Below are 23,930 nucleotides of genomic sequence, written 5' to 3'. Positions count from 1 at the left end.
ATCCACAGGTAATAGTTTGCCTATCCATCCACCAAATTATTTGATGTTTAGATTGTGGCAAAGACTACTTTTCATTCAGAATTAAAAAAAAAATTCAGTGTATTATTTCTTATGACTAGGTCTTTTAGTTTTCTTGGGAAGTATAGAATAAGTAGTAGTATGAAAAAGATTTCTTTTTAAAGTAATTCTCCATGTTGAAGTCAGATATACCCGTTTGTGTTGCTGTGAAGTATAAATTTGCATGAAAATAATGCTTTCTAAATTTCTTCCCCACAGATAATGTATTTTAGCATGCCCCCTCTTTTTGGGGGGATGTCCCTCTCTATTTCATTTATGTAGGGAGTTCCCTGGAAACCCTTGAACTTAAAATTTTAGTTTAAAAATTAAAAAATTTTAATAAAAATGGACATTTTTAGTTTTTGGTTGTTTGTGAAATTTGGAGGTTAAAGGACATGATTTGCCAGGGTCTCACAGCCAGCATGTGTCAAAGTAGAACTTTTGAATCCAGGTTTTCCTGATTTACATTAAAATGAAATAAAATTAAAGGCAGATTTTCCAACCTTTGCTTTTATGTACAGGTTTACAGGTTTTACACTGGGAAGATAAACAGAACTTCTTAATATTGTGCAATAGACACAGTGTGTCCCCTGCAAAGAGCCAGTTCTGGACCAGAGGAACTACGTTAAATCTCACCTTGCATATTTAATAGCTGTATGACTATGGGCAAGTCACTTGCTCTCCCAGAACATCATTTTTCTCATCTGTAAGGGGATTGGACTGTATGGCCTCTAAAACTCTGTCTGTCTCTGCATCTACTCTCTGGGTCTCAGTTTCTCCAGCTCAGTAAAATGAGGGGGTTGCTCTAAAAGGCCTCCAAGGGCCCTGATCTTTCCATCTTTGGTCCAGTAGAACTCTTAAGACCTGGTGACTATTTAGTTTCTTGGAACTTTTTTTTTTTTTTGTGAGAATGAGTGCACCACCAAAGCTTATTAGGAAAAAAAACTGGTTTCTTTCTGATGGCTTGATCATTGGTGGCGCATGAAATAATATAATATATATATAAAGTGCCTTGCGAACTTTAAAGCACTATATGAATGTCCCCAAATTATTGTTATTATTAATGTAGTTGTTAACTTAAGTTGATGATATTATGACTTCTAAGGGTACTTTATAACTCTAATTCTATTATCCTATTATCTTTTGGAGAAAACAAAGGGAAAGACTTTGGAGGACTTTTAAATTTAAGTGGAATTTTCATTTCTATCACACTCTGATATGTTGATGGATTGTGATTTCCTTTTTGAAAATAAAGGTACTTTGAGAAGTCCTTTTTAAGATCTCATAAAATAAGTTTATCCTAAAGAATGTTGTATGATATAGAGTCACCTAGCCTTTGAAAATTGACAGTAGGAAGGTCAGACACATTCCCCCTCCCCCCCGGCCATGTTTTCCTTTGGTTATTTTGGAGAAAAATGCACTAGTTTGATTTTCTAGTTTCTGACTTGAATGTTTTATTTGTAGAAAAACTAATTTATGGCAGCCTGGTTTGATTACTATTAACTACGGAACCCTTGATAGGAATCATGTTGTCAGTAGAATCATGGACAGAGTTCCAAATTCATTTGAAAACATGAGTGCTCCTGGCCTTTTCCTCTCTCCAGAGTGCATTTGCAGTTATTATAGTTGGGATGAAGGCTTGGACTTGGTATTTCTAGACTGATAGGTTACAGTATATATAGAGAAAAATAAACATGCAGCTCCAACAGACTAGAAAGCGTGTGTTGAAAGCATATATTCCAAAGGCTTTGAAATAACTTTGTCAGCCCTTCACGTCTGTCTTTATTAGAAATTAAGAGAAAAGTAGTGCTTTTTACAGTGTATAATGGGTTTTGGGGGGGGGGGCATAAATGTATAGGATTATTTTGATATACTAAAAATGATACAGTATTGATACATTTAAAAGCTTCTGAAAATCATTGACTCAAATATCATTTATTTTGACAATTCCTTTGTGTCGAAGTTTGGATATTAGGTCTGTTGCTTAGAAATGTATAATTTTTTTTTGAGCCAGTGTATCCATGCAATGAATGGATAACACAGTGGTCTATATAGTAAAAGTACTTGGGGTTCCTTAGAAACAGCAATTTGTTCATCTGGTGAAAATCAGTTGATTATATTTGTGAAGTGTTCTTTTGGTTTTTGTTCACATAAGAGAAGCTAGAAAGAAAGTATTTGATTCCATGTTGAGAATGGTCAAACACTTCCTTCAGCAGTTGTCCTTCAGATCATTCCTACCCCCAGCTGTTGAATATTGCACCGGCATTATTATAACCGTCCTACAGCCCATCAGAATGTAGCACACAGATGCGTGATCTTGGGAAGTAGACAGTTTAGGTGTGATATCTTCCTCATGCCTCTAATGGGTTCAGCATCTCTCTTACTTTACAGTTCACTACTGTAAAGTCAGGCCCAGCTTCTGTTTTGCACCCTGACTTCAGCACACCAGGAATGTGATAACAAGCAGTGTACTTATCATAATGAAATTCTGTCACCTGAAGAAAAATTGCACAGATACTGGATAGAATCATGAAGTTCAGTGTAATTGCTCATGTGTAATTGGTGGAAGTTACCTCAGTTTATGAACTAAAATGATGGTTTTGGCTTTTCTAGTGTCTTGCCAGTGAAACTGCCCTATATGCTACCCCAGGGAACAGGTAATACATAACTTAGGTCTTGTCTTTTGGGTATTGTTATTTGAAGTGCTTTGCCAACCCTAGAGTGCTGTGTAACTGCCATCTACATCTACTACTACTGCTGCTGCTACTCCTCTGGTGACTTCTTGTAATCGTAGAATCAAAATATTAAAAATACTAGCACCAGAAAGGGCCTTAGTGTTCATGTGGTTCAGTACCCTTTTCTATATCAGGAACCTGGAGCCTTAGAGGGGTAAAGTGATTTCTTTTTTGTTTGTTTTAATTTATAAAAAGTTAATATTTTTTCTCAATTACATGTAAAGACAGTTTTTAACATTAAATATTAAAATTTTGAGTTCTAAATTTTCTCCTGCCCTTTCTCACCACTCCCCCCAAAGAATATACAATCATGTAAAGCATATTTCCATATTAGTCATGTTGTGAAAGAAGAAACAGACAAAAAGAAAAGAACATGGGAAAAAAAGTCACAAATAGTATGCTTAAATCTGCATTCATACTTCATCAGTTCTTTCTTTGGAGGTGGACAGCATTTTTCACCATGAGTCCTTTGGGATTATCTTTGATCATTATATCGCTGAGAATAGTTAAGTCATTCACAGTTGATCATTGTACAGTGTCGCTGTTACTGTGTATTATGTACCCCTGGTTCTGTTCACTTCACTTTGCTTCAGTTTGTGCAGGTCTCTCCAGGTTTTTCTGAAATCATCCTGCTTGTCATTTCTTGTAGCACATGATTTCTTTTAGAGGCCCTCAGTTTTGGTAAGGTAGTATTTTTTCACAATTCCATTAAAAAAAGTTTCTGTCAAATGTTGTGTTACGCATTTTTGAGTGGCAGGAAGTGGAGGTACAGAAAACATGCTTAGGCAGGGCTACACTGTAAGTCAAGGTGTACCCAGAACTGACACTTAGAATTTTAGCCTTCCCTGGCTATTGGATGCTAGTGTTGGTATCCTGAATAGTATTTTGAATATCTTTGCTTTAGCTGTATGTCTTCCAAATGTACCTTAAGGATTTTCTAAGTTTTGGGTCCAGGTTCTGTTTTATAAAGAGGAATAACGTGGACATTATTCTGAGTTTGCTTTCTTTTCTTTTGTTATTAATCTGAAGCTAGCACTAGTGAGAACGCAGTAGGGAGGGTGAAACTTTGCGTCTCATCTCTGAATTTAAGCTTTTTTGTGTGTATGTGTTTGACAGGTAAAAGAAAGCGAAGCCGTGATGGATATCTATGACCCCCAGACCTTGGGAGTTATGGTGTTTGGTGGATTCATGGTCATTTCAGCCATTGGAATCTTCCTGGTATCCACCTTCTCCATGAAGGAGACATCCTATGAAGAAGCCTTAGCCAATCAGCGTAAGGAAATGGCAAAAACTCACCATCAGAAAGTGGAAAAGAAAAAGAAGGAGAAACCTGTGGAGAAGAAGGGACGGGCAAAGAAAAAGGAGGAGAAACCCAATGGGAAAATACCTGAACCAGAATTGCTCCCCAACGTAACTGTCATCTCCAAAGACCCCGTACCTGAGAGAGGGGTGGTGGTGGCTCCTGTCGTGGTAGAACCTATCAATATCAAGCCTTCTAAATCTCCAATGACATCAACGGCAGTACCACCACCAAAAGCAGCAGCAGGGCAGCCAACCAAAGGAGCAGCAGCATCACCTCCAGCAACGAAAGGAGCAGCAGCAGCATCTCCTCCAGCAACGAAAGGAGGAGCAGCATCACCTCCAGCAACAAAAGGAGGAGCAGCATCACCTCCAGCAACAAAAGGAGGAGCAGCTGCAGTGCAGCCAACTAAAGGAGGAGCAGCAGTGCAACCAAACAAAGAAGCATCAGTGCAGCCAACTAAAGGAGCGGCGGCGGCGACAGCGCCAACTAAGGGAGCAGCACCACAGCCAACTAAAGGAGGAGCAGCAGCACCACAGCCAACTAAAGGAGCAGCAGTGCAGCCAACTAAAGGAGGAGCAGCAGCACCACCACAACCAACTAAAGGAGCAGCCGTGCAGCAAACGAAAGGAGCAGCAGTGCAGCAAACGAAAGGAGGAGCAGCAGCAGTGCAACCAAACAAAGGAGCACAACCATCGAAAGGAGCAGCAGCACAACCAACCAAAGCAGTGCCACCACAAACAAAAGGAGCAGCAGCACCACCAGGAAAAACTGCACCTGTGGCAGTGGTGCCATCATCCCCAGTGGAGCAGGGGGCAGCAGCACCATTAGGGAAGCGGGCAGCACGGGCAGCAAGAGCAGCAGCAGCAGCAGCCCAGGCAGCGGCAGCACAGGCAGTACTGGTGCCACCAACATCACCAGAAGGGGAAGGGGCAGCAGCACCAGCACCACTGGGGAAGCGGGCAGCACGGGCAGCTCGGGCGGCGGCAGCAGCACAGGCAGCGGCAGCAGCAGCAGAGGCAGGAGTGCAGGCAGTACCAGCAGCACCAGTGGGGCAAGAGGCAGCAGCACCAGCACCACTGGGGAAGCGGGCAGCACGGGCAGCTCGGGCGGCGGCAGCAGCACAGGCAGCGGCAGCAGCAGCAGAGGCAGGAGTGCAGGCAGTACCAGCAGCACCAGTGGGGCAAGGGGCAGCACCAGCACCAATGGGGAAGCGGGCAGCAAAGGCAGCTCGGGCAGTGGCAGCAGCAGAGGTAGCAGTGCAGCCAGTACCAACATCACCAGTAGGACAAGGGGCAGCAGGACCTGTGGCAACTGGAGGACGGGCTGCAGCAAAGGCAGCTCGAGCAACAGCAGCAGCCCAGGCAGTACCAGTGGTGCCAACATCACCAGTAGGGCAAGGGGCACCAGCCCCAGCAGCCCCAGGGGGTCGGGCAGCAGCGAAGGCAGCTCGGGCAGCAGCAGCAGCGCAGGCAGTACCAGTAGCAGCAGTGCAAGTAGCACCAGTAGCAGCTGTGGTAGCAAGTGCCCCTGCACCCTTGCAAGGGCAGCCTACTTCATCCCCTAAGGAAAAGAGGAAGAAGGAAAAGAAGGTGGCAAAAGTTGAGCCAGCACCCAGCCCTGTGGTGAGTTCCATGCATGTCCTTTCCTCCAAGTCTTCAGTGCTTGAAGCTGCTCCCAAAGAGGTCCCTGTGGTTGCTGTTCCTCCTGTTGGCACAAAGACCAGTGCCCCAAAGGCAGAAGTTATTGTCAACCATGAGGAGCCAAAGCATGAAGCCCCATCAAAGAAGAAATCTTCTAAGAAAAAGAGTGAGCCAAGTAAGCCTCTGATTTCTTTATGAGACTGGATTAATAAACTGTCCTAGTGAGTAGAGGGATGTCCTCTAGGTTTTCCATTCATTATGTCTCTTTATAAAAGTCCTAGTCAAATGATGAGGATTAGTGATGTTAAGTTTTTTTGCATTTAGTGTTGAAAATGCACAATCCTTCAAATGGTGTTTGATTATAGATTTACTTGTTGGGGGGCAGGGAGGGGAAGTACTTTTAAGTTTTTAAAGGAGAAAGTTTATGCAGATTTATTTGGTAAGTTTTCTACCTAATAATTTAGTGGGAGGGGAGAGGGTAGTAATTTGCCATTAATTGTCCTTTTGTTGTGTTTTTATGCAAAGATATGTCTAGGGTGTTCTTGTTTCAGATTCTCTCAGGTGATTCAATAGCTACTTTACTTAAAGTATTTTTACAGTCATTTGTTGAGATATTTAACTGTGTTTTGTTTGAAATGAGATTCTTATAAGGAACATGAAATGTTTGGAAAAGCAGCAAGTAGTTTAGGACTTCTCTGTCAGCTAATTTTACCTGATACTTATGTCTGCTTTATTTATGTCCACAGCCCCCACTTTTGAGGTTTCCAACATCATAGTAAACATAATCACATTTCATTTATACTATCGGATCTGTTTGCGTTATGGATAAAAATCGTAAATTTGCAGAGTTGAAAAGGACCTCACAGATCAGTCCAACCCCTAACCAAAGAATGAATCCCATCTAGTGTTCCAGACAAATCCATCCTCTGCTTGAAGACCTCAGGAGTGACAGGGAACTGAGATGGCCCATATGATTTTTTGGACATCTCAAAATTTAGCCAGTATTTTCCTCCCTATAGCTTCTGCCCATTGTTCAAGATTTTTTTCTAGAGCCAGTCTGACATTCCTTCAGAAATATTTAAAAATAATTTTTTTGTCTCTGCCAAATCTTCTGTTCTTCAGGATAATATCTTCGGTTTTTTCAACCAGTACTTTGTATGATTAGTTTTGAGTTCCTTCACTGTCCTGGGACATACGTCACCTTCTCTTTGTGCTTCCTCTATATTACTTTCATTCTGTACTTGTGTAGTTGGTTTTTTTGAACATAAGTCTTGAAATTTAGTATGAATCTTACTGTCTTTTTACCTTCAGTTTACTCTGTCATCTTTTGGAACCCTGTTTCTATCAGCAAGTGGATTAAGTAAACTTCCCAGCTTTTATGTCTTCTGTAGACTTGATGAATAGGTCATTTGTGCTTTCATCGAAGTCATGGATTAAAGCTTTGTAGTGAGTTTAAAAATGAATGACAGAGGACCCCTAAGTCTTCTGGTATTCCACTCAAGACTCCCTCCAGGCTGACAATCTGTCAGTCAGTATCACAGGCACAGAATCATAGAATCACAGAACATCAGAGTTGGAAGGGACCTCAGAGAACATCTTGCCCAGGCCTATCATTTTGTTGATAAGGAAACTTAAGACTGAGGACGGCCAACTGCCCATGGTAATGGAGCTAGTTAGTAAAAGGCTGGGTTGGCACTTTAACGCAAGCCTTCTGATCCCCCAGTCTAGTGCTTTTTCTCCTATGCTATGTTGTACTCTTTGAATCCAGCCAGTCAACTTTCTTTTTTTAAATTTATTTTTTATTTTTAGTTTACAACACTCAGTACCACAGGTTTTTGAGCTCCATTTTCTCCCCTTCTCTCTCTTCCCCCTTCCCCTCTCAAGATGGCATGTAATCCAGTATAGGTTCTACACATACCTTCACACTAAACTTATTTTCACAATAGTTGAGTTGTAAAGAATTATAACCAATGGAATAAACCATAAGAAAGAAGAAACAAAACCAAAAAAAGAGAGCAAATAGTTTGCCTCAATCTGCATTCAGACTCCATAATTCTTTCTTTGGGTATGCATAGCTTTTCCATCATGAGTCTTTTGGAGCTGTCTTTGAACCTTGCATTGCTGAGAAGAGCCAAGTCTATCAAAGTTAGTCATCACAGATATTGTGTGTATGTAATCATGTATAATGTTCTCCTGGTTCTGCTCCCCTCGCTCAGCAACAGATCATGTAAGTCTTTCCAGGTTATTATGAAGTCCATCTGCTCCTCATTTCTTGTAGCACAATAGTACTCCATTACATTCATATACCACACTTGCTTAGCCATTCCCCAATTGATGGTCAACTTTCTTTTAAAAAAAAAACAAGCTTTATTGATGTTCCCCAGCTTTTCTCTTTCCTCCCAAAGAAGTGAAACTTCTGTAACAAAGCTAAGCAAAACAGATAAACTCACTGACTGTGCCTGGCAAAAACATATACCTGTTTTCATCATTTTAGTCCATCACCTGTCTGTCAAGAAGAGGGAAGCATCAGTTCTCTAAAGTCACGAATGATCAGAATTCTGATGTCTTTAACTGTTTCTTTCTTTATGTTATTGTAGTCACTTAGATTATTCTTCTGGTGGTTCTCCTTGGCATTCAGTCAGCCCTTTCTAAATCCACCTAACAGTATTATTCAATCCATGTTGCTTTTTCTGGTCCATAAGGATAATATGAGAGGCTTTGTTAAATAACGTGCTGAGATCAATTAATTAGCCGTCATTTATTAAGCACTTACTATGTGACAGATAACCTACTAGGTGGTAGGGTTACAAGTACAAAGAGTGAAACAGTTTACATTTAATGGTGGGGGGATAGTAGGTATTTGTAATATAAAAATAAATAAAAACAAAATAGATAAGTGTAAAGTATCCTTAGAGGGAGGCCACGAGCGATTACAAGGATCAAGAAAGGCCTCAATAGAAGGTGGTAATTGAATCTTAAAGGAAAAGAGGAACTCTGAGGCAGAGAGAGAGAGGGAATACATTCCAGGCTTGAGGGATGGCCAATACAAAAATAGAGTGATGAGAGATGGAGTTTTGTTTGTGAGGAACAAAGACAAGGCCAGTTTGGTTGGATCACAGTGGGGAGGGGATATTGCTCAGGGAGGGTGGAAAGATAGGTTGGGGCCAGGTTATAAAAGACTTTAAAACCTAAGAAGGGTTTATATTTTATCCTGGTGGCAATAGAGTTACTAGAGTTAACAGTAAAAGGATTGATAATGGTCATCTCTGCACTAAAGGAAAAGCCATTTTAGTAGTTACATATAGGATACCTATAGGGGAGAAGACTTGAGGTCAGCCAATTAGGAGACTTTTGAAATAATCTAGGAAAGAGTTGATGAAGGCTTGAACTGAGATAGTTGTGAGGAGTAGAGAAATGAGAGATATTATGAAGTTAGAAACAGCAACATTTGGCAGTTTTTTGGATATGTGTACTGAGGGAGAGTGAGAAGTCTAGGATAATGCCAGGGTTATGAATCTGTGACTGTGATATTGGTGCCTTCAGTAGAAGTAGGGAATTTTAGAAGAGTGGAGGGTTTGGGGGAAAGATGAGTTCAGTGTTGGACATTTTAAGTTTGAGATGCCTTTAGGTTGTCCACTGTGAGCTAATAGGCGATTGGTAATGTCTAGGACTTAAAGCTCAGGGGGATTGACTGGGACTGGATATGTAGAGCTAGGAGTCATCTGTATAGAGATAATCATTTATGGGAATTGATTCCCATAACAAGATTTGTAGGGGAAAAAGAAGAAAAAAGGGCTGAGGGGTGGAGGGATTGGAAGTCTTGATGAAGGTGGAGAATAGGTTTAGAGGCATAGGTAGGAGGTTATGGTCAGGTGGGTGTCGGGTGGGGCATGTCAGTTTCTAATCAGGGAAGTGGAATAGGTGTGGGTGGTGATGAGGTTTAGTGTATTATCAGGCTTGTGTGTGGCTGAGGCAGAGTGAAGGAGGAGGTCATGGGATTTAAAGGGGTTGAGGGAACATCTATGTGAATATCAGAGTTTTTTAGTATAAGGGCAGAAATTTGGGAGGAAAGGAAGGTGGTGAGATATAGGTACTGAACTCCTTGAGGGAGGAGGGAGAATGAATTGGGGGCGGGGATGGGGTCGGTGCGCTACTGCCACCGTAGTTTACACTCAATCAATTGTATTTAATGGAGTGAAGTTGCTGAGTGATGTAGTTAAAGGGAGAGTCTGTAAGTTATAGTGGGAGTAAGGAGTAGTCAAGTCCCACTTTCCAACCAATGTGTGAGAGAAGTTAGTGCTGAAAAGGATAGTCAGGGATGTAGCAGCATCAGAATGGAGTTAGGCCTACCAGATGAAAAAGAATGTGAAATACAGAGGCCAGGGTGAAGGGGAATCTGTTCACTATGGAATCAGGATTCCAGAGGAAAATCCAGGTACATCATATTCACACTATTTTCCAGGTTTAATAGTCCAGAAGCTGAAGAAAAAACGGAAATGATGGTTAGTTTGGAATAACTTGTTCTTAATGACCCTCTGTTGGCTTATAGTGATCACTCCTTTCTTTCCCAAATGTTCAGAGACCATTTATTTTAGAATTTTACCAGGAATTTACATCATGATCACTGGCCTGTTACCTGCATCTACTTCCTCCTTTTGAAAATCAGGATGGTGTTCGCATGTGTTCAGTCTTGCGGTAAGGTTCCTGTTTGTCAAGAGTCTTCAGAGATCACCAACAACACTTCAGCAGTCAGTCAGAAACTGTAATTTAATTTCAGTACCTAGGGCTGAAGCAAGTGACATGTGTTAATTGGAAGTATCTAGATGCTCTCTTACCATCTCTTTATCTTGGATTTTAATTCCTTGTTAACCATTTCAAGAAAATGCTTTCTGGCTTCAAGATGATTATCCTTGAAAGAGAAAACAGAAGCAAAATAAAAGTGAGTAGTTTGGTCTTCTTTCTGTTGTCCATCATCATCATCATGTCATCAAATGAAATTCTGTTTGTAAAGTGCCATCCCATATTTACCATAGAGGGATTCCATCCTTTTGTCTTCCCCTTCCCTTGTTTTTGTCTTTACTGTTTATCACTCTTAGGTCATATTGGGCTTTGGCCTTCCAAACACTATTCTTGTTAGCATCTTGCAGTAGGTATTTTAGGATATTTATACATATGCCCTTTCAAAATCCACATTTGTTAGTACACACATAATGTCTCTGTGTAGCCACGCTGGTCTTTTTAGACTCTCTCCGCACTTCCCCCCCCCCTTCTTCCTCATCTGAATCTATTGTGTCTGTGTTGCCAGAATATTGTTCTTGAAGTCCTCCCATCCTTCCTGAACAAACTTTCTTTTTCGATTCTTGAGTCATCAGCTCTTATCTGTTCTTTTGAACTCTTTGATATCATTCTATTATCCAACTGAGATTCTGGTAGCTGTTACCTACCTTCAGAACTTGATCCTTTTTCCTCCATGAGTTGAGCCTCAGTCTTTCTCTTCTTCCTGTCCCTAATACTAGAGGACTTCAACATAAATATTGATACTGCCTCAAACACCTTAACCTCCCAGTTCCTCAACTTAATCGTTTCCCGTAACCTATTCTTCCACCCCACCTTAGGTACACATCAGAGATAGGTCCCGACCTTTGATCTTGCCATCACCCACAAGTCTTTCTTGAGTTTCAGAGTTTATGAACTTGCAAATCCCTTTATCTGATCACAGTCTGTTGTCATTACACTTCCCCTTCTGCCTAGCAACTCCTGACTTGTTCTTTAGCCCCACCATGACCTCCAATCCTTCCATCCCTCAGTTCTCCATCTTGACAGTTTGGTCAGCCAGTTCATCTCTAAACTTTGCTCTTTTCTTTATTCCTTTACCACTTTATTGCATTGCTGATCTTCCCCTGCAAAGCCTCATCTTTGGATCATCCCCACCATCCACTGCCTTTGTTGATATTCCCATGCTGCAAAATAAAGCTGGTGAAAATCACCAGAGTCCACTACAAATTTATGTTACATAATCCCAACTGAGTCCTCACTGCAGCAAGGCAATCCTTTTATATCTCCCTGACTGACTCACTATCCCATTCCCCACAGTGGTTTTTCCAAACCTTTTCATCCCTCCTGAAGCTTCCCATGGTTTCCCCTCCCTCACCCTCTCCGATTTCATTGAAAAAAAAATGAGCCCCTTCACTAAGAGCTCACTTATTCTCTCCTTTTCCTCTCATATCACTCAGTTGCCTTCTGCCACTATCTTCTCCTTCACCCATCTTACAGGAAGAGACGGCTCTTGTCCTGGCCAAGGCACCCTCCTTCAGCATGCACAAGTGATCCTGTCCTTTCCCATCTTCTCTAACAGATTTCTCCCTCCTATATTCCCTCTCTTACTAGTCCTCAGTTTTCCTCCCTGTCTCCTGGCTACTTCCTTACTGCCTACAAACACATCTATACTACAAACCCACTCCATCTTCAAAAAACCCTCACTTGATCCATCTCTCCCCAATAGCTATTTCCTGCCTCTCTTTCTTTTTTTTTTTAAATTTAATTTAATTTTAAAAGTTTTTTAGTTTCAGTTCCAAATTCTCTCCTTCCTGCCCTTCCCCCACCCATTGAGAAGGCAAGAAATATGATGGCTGTTATATATATATATGAAGTCATGCAGAACATTTCCACTCTAGCTATGTTGTAAAAGGGAGAAAAAAGCAAGAAAAATAAAGTAACTATGCTTCAGTTTGCACGCAGAGTTCATGAGTTCTCTCTGGAGGTCTCTTCTTTCTTTTGTGACTAAACTTCTTGAGAAGGCTGTCTCTACAGTCAGTGTCTCCACTTCTTTCCCCTCATTCTCTTTTTGACTCTCTGCAGTCTGACTTCCAACCTCGCCATTCGAATGAAAGTGCTCTCTCCAAAGTTGCCAAATGGACTTTTCTGAATCGTCACCCTTGCTGCAGCCTTTGACACTGTTGATCACCGTTTTTTCTTTAATACTCTCTTCTCTCTAGGTTTTCGTGACACTGCTCTCTCCTGGTTCTCCTCCTACCTGTCTGACTGCTCCTTCTCAGTCTTCTTTGCTGAATCTTCATCCTGGTCACTTCCGCTAACTGTGAGTGTCTCCCAAGACTCTGTCCTGGGTCCTCTTCTCTTTTTCCTCTATACTGTTGCACTTGGTGATCTCATCAGATCCCATGGATTCAGTTATCATCTCTGTGCTGATGTTTATACAGCCCTAACCTCTCTCTTGACCTCTACGCTCACATTAGAATGTTTATGAGATATCTTCTGGGTGGCTGGTGCCTGTTGGCTGTGCTGATTGGATGTCCCATAGACAGTTTAAACTCAGCATGTTCAAAACTGAACTCATTAACTACCATTTCCCCTGAAGGCCTCTCCCCTTCCTAGCTTTCCTATTAGTGTCCAGGTTACCACCCTCCTCTCAGCTCACCTAGGCTCACATCACAGCCTGAGATATCCTCTGCTCCTCACTCTTTCATCTACCGTATCCAGTCACTTGCCAGGTCTTGCTGATTATGCTTTTGTAACATCTCTTGTGTAGCCCCCTTCTGTCCTCTGACACGGTCGCCACCCTGGTGCAGGCCCTTTTCATGTCATGACTGGGCTGTTGGCAATAGCCTTCTGTTTGTTCTCCCAGCCTCAATTTGTCCCCAGTCCAGTCCATCCTCCACTCTGCTGTTAAATTGACCTTCTTCAAGCACAGGTCTGTCATTCCCTTATCCAGTCAATTCCTCTGGCTCCCTATTAACTCTTGGATCAAAAAAAAAAAAACTTCTGGCTTTGAAAACCCTTCACAACCCAGCCCCTTCCTACCTTTCCAGTCTTCTCATACCTTGTTACCCTCTTGATTCGCTTTGACTCAGTGACACTGGCCTCCTTACTTTTTCGTGTACAAGACACTCCATCTACAGACCTGTGCATTTTTGCTGGCTATCCCTCCATGCTTGGAATGCTTTTTCTCCACTCATCTCTGCCTCCTGGCTTCCCTGTCTTCTTTTAAGTCCCAGCTAAAATCTCACCTTCTACAAGAATTTTTGGTATCCCTCTTAATGCGAATGTTTGTCTTCCTGTAACTTTTCTCCAAATTATCCTCCGTATAAGTTCCTGGAGAGTTAGAGACTTTTTTTGTTTTTTCTTTGTATCCCAGTATTTAACACAGTGCCTAGAACATTGTAGGCACTTAATAAAGGCTTGCTCACTTAACTTGACTTACTTGTAAGGACAAGCTTTGCAATTTGGATGCGGAACTCCTATATTTTTTCCAGCTGGATTCATGGCTTTTACCCTAGCATTCCCTCTGTTTTTCTTTCTTACTATTCTCACACAAGCCTTTATGTTTCACCTCAGATTTTGGGTCACTGCATAGTAATATTTATTGTACGGTGCATTCCCCTATCCCTCCTCTTCATTCATTGCCATGTCTATTTCTGTTAATTTCATTCTATTAAATACCATTGATACCTGTAAAGTCATTAGAGCCTTCATTTTCCTGCTGATGTCTCCATGATCCCTGAAGATCTTTTTTTAGGAGGTCCCTGTAACATCCCAAATTCATGCCCTTGTGAGATGGCCTTCCTCCCTGTTACTTATATCAAATCATCCTCTATACTTGTTCATTGGAAAGTGTGAGAATTAACTCCTTTGGGCCAGTGACCGGTATCGTTGCTTTTGGTGGCATCTTCAGATATGGAACCTGAGAAACACCTTATTCTGAAGAAGGTACAAATGCTTCTTATTTGGGAAGACTTGTATGCATTTTTTATCTCTGAAGTTCACATGTCCTTCCCTTCTTGCACCCTTCACTTCTACTTTATGACCTCTTGACATTCCTGTTGGCAGTTTGGATTCTCTCATCTTTTTTTTTTTTTAATTCTTTGTTTTTCTCTTGTCCTTTATTAGTCCTTCCTACTGCGGAATGCTTTTCGTGATGCATACATGCTTATTGTTTGTCTGTGGCAGAAGCATCAGTGTGATCTAACCTTCCCATGTCAGTAAAATAGTTCCCTGCCTTTCCATCCTTATCAGACTAGAGATCTTTTTGCAGCTTCTCCCAGGCAAAGTATGCTGCAGGCTTAGGAGCCCTTGTTCTACCTCTCTTAGTCTCCCAGGGTAAACATTAGTAATTAGTAGATCCCTGCTGGTGCCCTAATTAATTAGCCCAGTGCAAGCTGTAGTTTCAGAGAACAGAAATCTTTCAGTAGCCCCTCCAGAAAAATTCCAGATTCCCTCCCTCCCTCCATTTGTCCTCTCTTCTGGTGTCTGTCTGCTCCATACCCCAGATTCAGGAACCCTGGGTTTTTATAGACTTCCTGGATTATCCTCTTGCCTTTCATCTCTTAATCTGCCCATCTCCCAGATGTGAAACAAACCATTCTTTGAAGTCTTTTGACTGCCCACTACTATACTATACTCTTTCTTGGTTGACATTTTAACCCTTTCTCTCCAGAAAAGCCCTGTGAAATCTAAACTCTCAGCCGTCTCCTTTTGCAGGTAACATCGGAGTGAGATCACCCTGTGCTTTTTTTTCTTGAGACAAGTCTGTTCCCAACAGAGAGCGAATTTCAGAGGAGTTGAGCTAAGGAAACTTCTGAGTCAGATCTTCTTAGTGCATCTTAATGATTTTTTTCTGACATGACTTCCCAAGACATCAGATAGACCCACATTCAAATGTAAATACAGTAATCCCTTCAGGTTCACAGCAGGGTTGTGTTCCTGGAAAACAACATGCATATAAAATCCATGAATATAGATACTAAAAGTGTATGAGAAAAAACGAGTCTAACACATGTCAGAACTGGTAGCTAGCAGTAGTTTCGCATCTGTTCTTGCAACCTAAAGATCAGATTTGCATTTATAAGAACTGCATTTATAAGCTTCACATTTTGGTGAGCAAAGGATGGTTAAAAAAAGTCTTCTCACAAAACTTCCATTACCTTCCCTATAAACAGTAAGTGGCTTTGTTTTCAATATTTGTTTTGGAATAAATATTTAGTAGTCTTTTTTTAAATGTCTCTAGCCTTCTTGGAGAATATATGTTTTGTCTTGAAGTGGCTTTTGTGAGCACTGAAGTGTACCCCTTGGTGATCTTTGAAATTTGATTCTTCTGTTTTGACTTGTTTTATGTATAACCTGCCCTTTAATTCACTTAACCTGGTGGTATCTATAAAATATCATAACCACCAAAGCACATATACATTGTCTATTGAAATCATGGGTGGCTAATCTGAGTATGGATAAGTGTATTCTTCCTCTTTTGAACTCCTATAGTTCTCTAATGTACTGTCTTATATGATAGTTATTGGTGGATGTTGATATTGATTTTAATCATTTTAATCTAATAGAGAATATTGACTTTAATGTCCTCCATCAGATTATAAGCTACTTTAGGGCAAAGACCTTGTCTTATACATCTTTATGTCTCTTTTAATATTTAACCTAGGACAGAGGTAGGGAACCTGTGGCCTCAAGGCCACATGTGGCCTTCTAGGTCCTCAGGTGCATTCCTTTGACTAAATCCAAACTTCACAGAACAAATCCCCTTAATAAAATGATTTTTCTGTAAAACTTGGACTCAGTCAAAAGTCCACACCCAAGGACCTAGAAGGCCACATGTGGCCTCAAGGCCACAGGTTCTCCACTCTTGACCTAGGACATTGTGTACTAATCAATAGACATCTATCAAGTGAATCAACTCAGAATTTAAGAAGCTTTTAAGACAAAGGCTATTTTATTCTTTTATTTTGTTTTATTGATATTTTTGTTTTTATATCACTGTTATCTTTTTCCTATCCAGTGAACTCATTTGTTGTAGCAAAGAATAAAAAAGAAAGGGAAAAAAAGGCAGTTTAGCAACACTGACCTAATACATCAGCAGAGTCTGAGGGTTTTTGTGCCTCTTTAATTCCACATTGTAATATTGTGGGCTCCCCACTTCCACCTGTACAAGAGAGGGAGGTACGTGTTCTCTTGTTTGTGGCCAAGTTTGGTTGCTAGAATTATTCCCTGTTGAGGTTGCTACACGTACACAAACACACACTAGTTATATGTGTAATTTGTGTGTGTGTGTGTGTGTGTGTGTGTGTATGTATTTCATATATATATAAATGTAAATAATATGTAAGTATATATAATATATATTAATATATAAGTATATGTACATAACTAATCTGCATATATTATTTTATATATCATATATAACTAATGTATATATTATATATTAGTTATTAACATGTCTTTTGTAAATTGTAAATATATAAATTATATATAAACATGAATTATTTATATAACTATAATGATAGTATATATACTATATATTATAGAAATCCTATATAATATACCTATATATTATAAATATGTAAATTATGGATATAACTAGTGTCTATACTATAATAGCTATAGTACATATGCTATCTACATATATCCTATAATTATATCTATATATAATTTTATGTAATTATATATAGATCTATAGTTATACGCAGTATAACCTATTATTCAGAGTTAGTTTCAGTTCTTTAAATTTATATTATGTATATTTTTTCCTGATTCTACTTACTTTGCATCATTTTACATAAGTTTTCACATTGGTGCTATTTAAAAAGAAATGCACTCTCATGGTATAGAGGCATTGTTTTTGTATGGATAGAAAAATGATTTAAAGGTAGAAAACCTAGGAGAGAGATAAATCAATGCTTGTCTGGATGGAGAATTGTAAAGAGTGAGGTTCCCTGGGAGTTGGTCCTGGGACTTGTATTACTTGAGTAGATCTAAGATGTCCTTGGTTTGGGTCTTAATTCCTATTTGTGTAGCTGGCAGTCTTCCATGCCCTCTCATCCTGTGCCCTTCTTGTCCACTGTATCTATAAGGTCCCCTCAGAAGATTTATTCAGTGTATTCAATGTCTTTCACTTGATCACTTTACATTGCATGAGTTTTAGGACAGCACATGGGTAATCCAGTGGTAGGGAACCTGGGGCCTTGTGGCTGTATATGGCCTTCTAGATCCTTAAGTGTGTCCTTTTGACAGAATCCAAATTTCTGGCAAAAGGCCGCACTTAAGGATCTAGAAGGCCACAGGTTCCCTATCCCTGACCTAGTAGAATAAAATCCCAGACGTAAATTTTTTTTTGGTGAGGAGGGGACAGGGAGACTGGCTTTCTCCATCTCTTGCCCAGTGGTCACTCAAAGGCCCAATCCCAAAACTCTGACACTTCATTTCCAACCTGAGTTGATTGTTAGACAATCTGGTGACCTTCCTGCTTTCAGGACCTCACTCTATTGGTGTTCAACTTAGTGTAGACACTGAATCAGTTTAGCCCACTGCAGCTCAGGAGATGCACCAGCCTCAGCCTCCCCAGCAGCCATGGTTATAGATATGCACCTCCTTGTACCCAGGCCTCCTCCATCCTGAAACCCTTACTAGATCCTATCATTCTCTCTAGATGTTTATCATCCTATATTTCCACCTATTCTCAACCAGTCTTTGGAAAAAGCAGTCTAAGCTTCTCCACTTTCTCTCTCATCACTCAGTTGAAACTGCCCTCTCCTAAATTACCAGTGATCCTGGCATTGCCAAATCCTGATACCATTTTTTCAGTCCTGATCCTTTTTAGCCGGTCTGCTACATGACACTGTTGATCACCATGTCTTCCTGCATATTATCTGCTCTAGGTTTTTGTGACACTGCTTACTTGTGAGTTCTTGTCTGACTGCTTCTTCCCTGTCTCCCTTGCTGGATCATAATCCTTGTTACACCCACTTGCTGTGGTTTTTACCCCAAGTCTCCTTCCTAGGCCCTCTTCTCTTTTCTCTTCACACATTCTCTTCACACACTTGGTGATCTCATTAGCTGCCAATGGTTCAATTATCTCTATGCAGATAAATCAGATCCATTTATCTAGACCCAGTCTCCCCAAATTTCCGTTCCATCTCACCAACTGCCTATTGGATATTTCAAATTGGAGGTTCCTGAGGGCATCTTAAACTCAACAAGTCCTAAACAGAACTCCTCTATCTTTACTCCCCAGGCCGTGCCTCTTCTGAACTTCCCTATTACTGTCAGTGGCACCGCCATCCCTTCAGTAACCAAGGTTTTTCAGTCATATTTGTCATGTTGAATTTCCTCTTCTCACTATACATGTTCAGTCAGTTGCCAAATCTTGTAATTTCTGTTTCCATAACATTTCTTGCATAGGTTGCCTGTCCACCTCCACAAACCACCACCCTAGTTTAGACCTTCTCCATCTTTTGCCTGCCCTAGACTATTACAGTCTCCTGTTTGACCTCCCTTTCTCTAGCCTTTCCCTGCCAAAGTGATTTTCTTGAAGTGTAGGTCTGACCATGTCACTCCCTCTGGTCAGTAAACTCCACTGACCTTCTGTTACCTCTAGTATCAACTATGAACTTCTCTTTGGCATTTGAAGCTCTTCATCACGTGATCGTGATGCCTTCTGGCTTTTACTCTGTGCCATGTACTCATTCTGGAGTCGAGTCATGTTGGCAGCCTGCTTGGTCTTTCCTCACACATGACCCTGCATCCCCTCTATGCCTTGACATTGTCTGCTTCCCATTCTTGAAATGTTCTTTCCCTACTTCCCCTTTTTGGAATCCCTGATTTCCCTCAGGAATCGGCTCAAGTCCTGCTATATAGGAAGTCTTTCCTGGATACCCCCACCCCCAAACTCCTTAGGGCCTTTCCCTGTAAAGTTACTTTACATCTGCTTAGTAGAGAGAGAGAGAGAGAGAGAGAGAGAGAGAGAGAGAGTGTATGTGTGTGTGTGTGTTGGTTTGTAATGTATATATGCCTGGCCCATAGTAAATACTACATAAATCGTTGTTCACTAATTGCTCTCACTCTTCCTGGGTGACCAGCCCCTCTTCTTTTGTGATATCTTACATTTCCTGAATTATCCCTCATACTACTTCTTCCACATAGATCATTATTTGAAATATTCTCTATCCTACATGGAACCACCATGTACCTCTCCATTGCTTTTTGTATCACTCTTAACTTTAATTCTTGGGGGACTATAATGTTCTAAGATTTGTATCATACAGCAATACTAGGAGACTGTTTGAACTGAAAAGATGAGCTTTAGCGTTTAATCATTTAAAGCACTACAGTTTCCCAAATGCAATCCACTCTAGCCCATTCTTTTCCACCATTTTAATTGCAGGCCCAAATCATTGTCCTGCCATGTTTTTTGTCACACACGCACACATACATGCACACATAATACATACTTGTATGTATGTATGTGTATGTATAGACATATGTATTCTTAATAGACTGACCTTCCAAGTACATGCTATAGTTTGGGCATTTTCATCTATCTAGTTATTTCTGTATATATTGTTAGGTCAGTTCCTTTTTAGTTACTATGGTTCTAACTGGAGAGGTCCTATCATATTCCACTGCTTGATGCATTCAGCCTATTAACTGCAAGTAGAGAAGCATCTGGAAGACACTGTAATTTAAAGGGAACCACCTTTCCCTTCCTAGACATCTTCCTTGATAGTTGTGAGTACCTTTATCAAGGCTCACCTCCATTGATGTTAACAGTGAGCCTTCTCACCAAGATTTCTGTAGACTTGTTTCTAATCTTTTGTTTTATGGGTCAGTACTACTCTTAATCTTCCACCATCTTCCTCTCTGTTCTTTACAAATGGGATTGTATTCTAAGGTGGTGTTGCCCTGGGCAACCATCTCTACACATGACAAGGAGATAACATCCTTGCTGACTGAAGAGGTTTCTGGGATCTTTTAGCCTTCACATTATCATGATTGTTTTATATCTGTTAAACATTTGCAGGAAACAGTGATACTCTTATCATTTTCTATTTTTCACTTTGGATAAGTCAGGTTGAAGTTGTGTCTTTTTCTCATTGCTGTCTTTCTAATTTGTTGCTAATTTACACCTTTGCTCAGTTTATATCTCTTATAACTCCCACATGAGCTACCAGTCACTTCCTATCTGTAGCCGATTTTAATTTTGGGGGGATTACAGAATCAAAGTGGGATATCTGAACGAGAATCCTCTCTACGACATACCTGAGAAGTTGTGGTCCAGCCTTTGCTTTAGCATTTGCGTATCTTCTCGCTCTCTTATTGAAGAAGATATTCAAAGGCGTGAGTCAATGAGCCTTTGGCTACTTTTCATTTCTTAAACCTGAACTGAGCTATATTTTCCATCATTCTTTTTCCTGTCTTGTGCCCGTCTTGGGTTTAAAGTCACAGAGTGGCAAAACATGTTGACTTGATTTAGCGAGTCCTTTTGAATTGTTGATAGAACTTCCCCTACTTATTTTTTCGAAGCAGATGTTGTATAAGAAGTGGTTATTTTCATGGTATTGTTGAACTCATAGGAAGGTATTGGAAATTTAAAAAGAAAGATGACTGTAATTAAGTAGAGATGTAAAATTCTAAAATTTCAAAGCCGTGACGGGGTGGAGAAAGGCTCCGCCCCCCCCATTTTCATTTTTGTTTTTGGAAGGGAATTTTGCTCAGTTACAAACATATATAATGTTTATTTTTTCAAATGAATGAAAAGCCTTTATTAAGCACTTACTATGTGTCAAGCCTTGTACTAACCACTGGGGATCAAATACAAAAGTCCATGCCCTTGAAGACCTTACATTCTAATGGGTATAGACACTGCTCATATGAGATTATATACCTAGCCTGCTATGTGCAAGCCACTGTATGAAGTACTATGGAGAATAAAAAGGTGTGTTCTCAGAACTAACAGTCTAGTAGAGGTATATTGGTGCCAGATTGTGAAGGGGATTGATTTTGCTCAGCATCCTAGAGAGAGCCTTCACAGGGTTTTGGGCAAAGCAGTGATGCGATTAGGTGTATACCTAAACAAAAAAGATAAATCTAGCAAAGGAACATGAAGAGAGAAAAGATGGAGTGGAGATGGAAAGACCACAGTGTAGGATATTTACTTTGTCTATTGATAGCTGATATTTATATAGCACTTTGAAATTTCCGTAGAGCTTTATATATTTTCCTTTTATTTGGGTGGTAATGAGGGCTGGTGCCAGAGTGATGTCAGGGAGAATGGAGAAGAGTTGGGTAGAAGGAAGATTACAACCATCTAATTTAATACAACAGACATTTAGTAAGCACCCGCAGTGTGCAAGTCGCAGCTTTGTTAACATCTTTCCTTGAGGGTTCCCATTAGAGACAGAATTTTGGATTGGATGGAACGTGACTTTGACAGTTTTTATAAACAAAGGAAATTTTGTAGCCTTGGCTTTAGGTGGGTCTGTAGGTGTGGCTCTAAACTGAACACTGTGAGTCTTGGAGGTGGAAGGTGCTTCTCCCCGAATCAAAACTTTCCATGATAATTTTTGTGCAAATTAACAGAATGCAAACATGAAATCCATAAGATACTCTACATCTCTGCCAGTAATCTTTGAATTATCCACCATTCTTTTTGCCTGCCTCTTGGTTTCATGCCAGTCATGTCTCAACTCATGCCAACTCATGTTTGAGTTCTGTATTGACCAATGTCTTCTCTGCTAGCCTTTCCCCACTTTTTTTTTTTAAGCCTTCAGCTTCATTGATGCCTGAGTATTGTGGAAACTGAACGCATAAGGGACTAATAATTAGTTAACATTTACATAATGTTTTAAGCTTTACAAAGCACTTAATACTGGGGAGGTAGGTACTCATTTTAGAGGTAATGAAACCGAAGCTGGGAAAGGTTAAATGATTTTGTCCTAGTAAGTGTCTCAGTTGGGATTTTAACCCCCAATTCTTTCTGACGTTAAGTCCAGTGAGCTGTCCGCTATGGTGGTATCAAACTCAAAGAGAAACCGAGCCACTAAATTGTAAATAAGGATCCCTGCTGTCACATATTGACTTAGAAAACCGCATATTAACACTATTTATGTTCTATTGTGTTTTTATTTCTTTTGTTAAATATTTCTCAATTACATTTTAATCTGGTTCCAGAAACACTCTATAGACTGCTGCTTCCTGTTTTTTAAAGCATTTTATAAATGGTAAAGCCCTATATAAATGTGAATTGCTGTTATTTTTAGATAAAAATTACTACTATTATTATAATTATTAAGTAATGACTGAATTATCTGTGTGGCTTGTGGGACCAGTCTCATTACTTTTAGTCATACCTTTCGCAAATGTAGAATTTACCATCAAAATTAGGTAAAACTACAAAATTAAAGTGGCATATTTTTAATGATTCAATTGTTGTGCTACAGACTCGTAATTAGGCACCAATGGTAAGCAGTTAACAATAATGACTGTAATTTGTATTATTTTAGGATTTTTCCCCTCTTCTCATTTTGTTTAATTCTTTATTATCAGTAATCAGTGCCAGTGTCTGGTCCATAATTTTTCCTCACTACTCACACATATATTCATTTCGTGATACTTGAACCCTTAAAAGACAAAAGTCTGGGATCTAGCTCCCATCAGGTATTTGCTGTGCTCTTTCCCCCCATCCCTCTCAGTCTGATGGGGTCCTTGAATAGCATATCCAATTACTTCCTGGCTCTGGGTGCCAGAATACTCAAGGTCACAGATCCTTTGAACTGGGAACCTATGGATAGCATGCCTGATGGGAAGACTGCATGACAAGAGAGGAGTAACTCAAATTGGGGGGTGGGGTGGCACTTGAGAAGGGACAGGTACAGTGAGGATAGAGAGGAGTATAGGAATATGGTGTGATTTGGTCTGAACACAAATTGTTGGGTGTCTCTAATTGGAACAGTGACAAACAAAACTCCACATCAGTGTATTTTGCTGTCAGTGGTTTATTTTTATGTGGATCTGTGATTTCACTGGTTTAGAAACCATTGTAGACCTGCAGCTGTTCCTAGGCATGGATAGTCTCCGAGAGTTGTTTTGAGGCACCAGAGGGTAAACTAGTGTGTGTCGCAGGTGTGAGACATGAACTCAGGGCTTTCTGACAGAGGCTTGCTATCTTTCCACTATACCACACTGTCTATATGATAGTGCATCTTTATATTTCTGTATCTGTCCACAATTCATATTTATTTCTGATGTCTCAAAAATCTTGCAAATTATAAGTTATTAAAGCTTAAAATATCACTAAGACTTTTGGGGACACTCTTAATTAGTGTTACAGTATACAAATTTTTAACTAGATTACTTCTCTTGATTAATTTCTTGGCTACTGTGAATCTTTGTCTGCTTATT

At 40.2% G+C, this 23,930-nt stretch overlaps 1 protein-coding gene across 1 annotated transcript in view; it reads left to right on the top strand.

The window, feature by feature from the left end:
* Positions 1 to 23,930, top strand: part of RRBP1 (ribosome binding protein 1) — a 121,686-nt gene that overhangs the window by 21,312 nt on the left and 76,444 nt on the right. Inside the window, exon 2 of the mRNA XM_036748995.1 lies at positions 3,909 to 5,910. Coding sequence (XP_036604890.1) covers positions 3,930 to 5,910 — 1,981 coding nt within the window. The 5' untranslated portion in view covers positions 3,909 to 3,929. The remainder of the gene's footprint in view (positions 1 to 3,908; positions 5,911 to 23,930) is intronic.

The sequence above is a fragment of the Trichosurus vulpecula genome, chromosome 3 (genome assembly GCF_011100635.1).
Source record: "Trichosurus vulpecula isolate mTriVul1 chromosome 3, mTriVul1.pri, whole genome shotgun sequence".
Taxonomy (NCBI): Eukaryota; Metazoa; Chordata; class Mammalia; order Diprotodontia; family Phalangeridae; genus Trichosurus; species Trichosurus vulpecula.
The sequence above is the reverse complement of the archived record's forward strand: the minus strand, read 5'-3'. Positions and strand labels throughout refer to the sequence as shown.